At 43.4% G+C, this 4,081-nt stretch overlaps 1 protein-coding gene across 1 annotated transcript in view; it reads right to left on the reverse strand.

Annotated features, from left to right (window-relative positions):
* Positions 1-967: 967 nt before the first annotated feature.
* The window catches only part of C2CD2 (C2 calcium-dependent domain containing 2), a gene marked incomplete at its 5' end in the record, with an annotated part of 35,848 nt that continues 32,734 nt past the window's right edge, over positions 968-4,081 (reverse strand). The window contains one exon of the mRNA XM_010083456.1: positions 968-1,194. Within this exon, the coding sequence (XP_010081758.1) occupies positions 968-1,194 (227 nt within the window). The remainder of the gene's footprint in view (positions 1,195-4,081) is intronic.

Raw genomic sequence — 4,081 nt, forward strand, 5'->3', positions numbered from 1 at the left:
GTGTTTGTCAAGTAAAACAAGCTGCCTAATGAAAAGCATTATGGGTTAAATATGCTCTACTCATCACTTATTGCTCCTAGCTTTGCATTTGATACGATGGTTAACATTCTTGTCTAACAAGTATTTAGGAGAAAGAATTAGAGCCCCTAAAACAGGTTTTTGCATTAGCAATGCAGCTTCTCACACAGGGATGAAAAGCTATATGTAAGAATTTGGAAATGTTTTGTTTGCAAGTCGACTCAAGTAGACTTTGAAAAAAGTTCTCTTTTTTAAGCATAACTTATGCACAGAATATTAAACAATATGCTAGTATACGTATTTGCATAATTTATTGATTTATGGCTAATATCAAAGGCATCTCTTCACCTACATGGACTGAGCAGTTATTACAGCAGGCTACAGTTATTACAGTAGGCTATCAATCAGCATTTTAGTTCTGCTTCTGAAAACCTACCCATTTCCAAGTTACAATACAAACTGGATCTGGGTTTTTCTTTTCCCTTTCAGCCTGACTAGAAAATAAAGTTGAGGCTTGTGTTGCTACTATTCCAGGCTGCAGTAAGGAAGCACAGTGGTATCTTCGCTCTTTATAGTGGTTCAATCATATATAGCAGGTACGATGTTTCAGTTCTTAGCTCCCCCTTAATGTAAACTAGGTGCTTTACACACAGGTCCTCCCCACCTGCACCATTCCCCATCCTCCCTCATCTTCTACGATAAACCACACGGTCCTCCAAAAGCTGTCATGATACAACCAGTGCTGCTTGTATTTGGAGGAGCAACTTTATAATCAGAGAAAAAGTGTTCTGGAAAAATAAACAAAAAAGACAAGCTTTCTGTTTATTCCTGGACCACTGTATTAGTGAACATTATTTTATGCAAGTCATCAGCTGCATTTGTATTTAGTACTGCTCTGTAAACAACTGATCAACTGATGTGCAAGTATCCCACCAGAGAGTGTTCTGTCTCATACATATGGTTCTGCTGAAGCACCATTCAGTTTGTTCTTGCTTTTGTTTTTGGAAAGGAGCTTTCTGTTTAGAATACGTGAAAGTGTGCCTCCCTTCTTGCGTGTTTCCTCTGACAGGGGCTGCTGCAGGTAGACAAGATCATTGTGTGACTGACTCATTCCGGGATCCTTCTGATGATGTCGCCGGCGGAAAAAGAGCTTCGCACTTTTCTTCAAAATCCCACCTGTGGAAGCAAACAGCAGAGGTGCAGGACACTTTAGACAGAACAGGCTGTTTTCCTCTTAGAGCTCAGCTTTAACTGTAACTGCAGCATGACTGAAAAAAGCTTTGGTCTTAACATTTCCAGTTTAAGCACCACCCTGGTAACTATTCAGACAGTGTTAGAACGCTAAGAGCGTGGCGAATCTAAAGCAAGAATATTGATAGTTTGTACCCTAGAGGCCACAACAGTATGAGTTCCACCTTGGAATAAGTGATTTCAGGTACTGGCAAATGCGAACAATCATCGTGCTTTCAGCCAGAGGCACGCCTACATAATCCTTCTTGCCCCACTGTTGGACCTGCTCTCTCCCAGCTGAACACCACTGAAATTCTGACCCCATGGAAGTAACTATTTTTCTGCTTTTCCTCATTCCATGCAAGTATCATGCAAACTCAATCGCTTAGGTTCGTGACAGACTGTGGTAGTTGATCTATGCATATGCGCACACTCTTACTGTTAGCAGAAACATTCAGGAGAGAAGAGCTCACATATACTACTAGAGGAGCACTAAAGAAAAAAGGAATTTTCCTTCAGTTCTTTCAGAAATGATGCTGTTGAAAAGGAAGGAAAGCTACTGTGAAACATACCTATGAGCAATCAAGTGTTAATCTTCTGATTTCAGCTTCTAAAGCCAATCCACACATCTTGTGGAAGTCTCCTTCCCTACACTTTATTAGTTTCAAATGCTCTTCTGAAAGCTATGGTAGTGTTCAAACATACATGCACAGCGTTTGGTGTGGGTTGTACACTGGGTTCTCACATGTCAAACAGGCATATCCAATCCTTCCAATACAATAGAAGTACAGAGCATTTTATAAAAAGAATGAAATAGAGGAAGTAATATTACTCTCTGTTGTTTCAGAGATCAAAGGAGCTGAAAACAAAAGATTAGTCCGTGATGCACAACATGAAGGTGGCATTTTATTTTGAAGTGAAGGACACCGTTGGTGGCAAAGAATAGTACCTGGCAGTCAACTTGCATGCAGCAGGCCCATGCAAGTCAGAGAGCATGTATTCTATATTAATTCGGTAGCACCACCTAGAGTAACAATCTCAAAGTATTTGCTATTTGAAAATCCTGTTAGGAATAGCAATTCACTTCAAGCAGATTAAAAATAGTATTACCTCTGCTTCCAATAGGTTCAGAAATTTGCTCAAATCCCTTCTGCGGTAAATTTGGTTGCTTTATTTTGTTGCATTCTTTCCCTTGATCCCATGTCAAGACTATTGTGCAGCCAAGGCAATTGCATCTGTCATCTCACCATGGGATTCATGTTGCCGACACCAGTACTCTTCTCTCTTTGCAAGCACGGGTTGTTTTTGCGGCCACCGTTCTGCCAGATTCCACCTTCCTTTTCCACGTGCACACGTGTGCCTGATGTGTAAGGCAGCTCAGCGGCAGCTGGCAGGGACACTGCTCCAAGCTACCAGCAACACTCAGCCTGGTGTCAGTACGTCAGCCCAATGTTAAAATAGCAACAGTTCTGCGCAGAATTGGGTAGTGTCATTATCCAAGTGGCATGAGCCAATTTGAGCGAAGGAGGACCCAGGTAGCAAGCCAACATAGGAGCCTTCTGGCAGTCAGACTAGTACGTGATGACCATCATCTCCCTGGCAAAGCTTCCACATATCGTTCCCGCACCACTATCAAGTTTCCCAATTCTTAGTTCAGCTATTAATTCCTGTCACTGCATGGTCTTGATTCCGCTTTTCTCTCCATTGCAAACGGATACAAAAAGCAACAGACAGACCAATTCCTGCAAACGATACTGTGCAATAGCTAGAATTACATATTTGTTCCCTACAGACTTGACACAGGCAGCGTGTCATTTTCCACAGCAACAGCTGCAGAATAGGCATTTCGTGGAAGCTCTGTTGCACGCAGCCAGATGCTTCTTTGTGCAAACCAGAGCAGTTACAAACATATGCTTGAGATTATTCCTTTGTATTTTAAAGACAAAGCACTCAGCACCTGGGAAGATATTCTAGCACGTTTTGTCTTGCTGCTGCTGAGACTTTTCTCACAGGGCATGATGAGAGGGAAGCAGCAGTCAGCTGAAAGCAACTGGAACTCACAGATTTTAATCTTGACTAGTCTCTCGTCACCCTCTGATTGATCATTTTGGCAAGGCAGTACCACTTCAAGCTGTTGTCAACAGCATAAAAGAAACAGTGTTCAACCCCATGATACTGACAGTTGTTAATATGCAAAGGCTGGGGGGGATTGATGAGGCCTTGCTGCTGTGCGGCTTTTGTTTTAGCAGTCAGCTGTTCTGCCCAGCAGTCTTGGCAGCTGCAGCTGAAGCTGTGCCAATAGAAGGAGTAGGACAGAAGGGTTTAGCGGTAAGCAGCTATCTAGTCCTACCCATTCAGACTGATTTCCCATACTAGGGAATAGAACTGAATCAAGAATGCTGCAAAAATTGTGCTGGTGGCCCGGGACAACTCACTGCAGCTGAAAAACTGCAGGCAGCGCTTACCTGAGAGCAGCACAATCTCCACACAAGCAGCAGCCCCTTGATACGAAAGCTCCCTGTGTTTTTGGAGGTACTGAGGTCATTGCTACCTGGAAGCTTGCCACATCCCTGCTGCCACCCATCAGTCTATAGCCAGTTTGGTACGTGCTGCCTGACAGTGGCTCCAGCTGTTGTGAAGGCATGCACCCCTGCTAAGAAGGCAGAGTAGGGCAAATCAAAAGCTGGGCGATGCTCGTCCTATTGGCAGGCTTACTTCTTGAGTTCAACAGGATCCAAATGCCAACTCTGCCCCTAATACCAGGAGATAAGCAGAGAGCATGTCAAGAGTACTGTACAGACTAACTGGTCTTCACAGGGTCCTCTGAACTAGT

This window comes from Pterocles gutturalis, unplaced genomic scaffold (assembly GCF_000699245.1).
Source record: "Pterocles gutturalis isolate BGI_N339 unplaced genomic scaffold, ASM69924v1 scaffold44500, whole genome shotgun sequence".
Taxonomy (NCBI): domain Eukaryota; kingdom Metazoa; phylum Chordata; class Aves; order Pterocliformes; family Pteroclidae; genus Pterocles; species Pterocles gutturalis.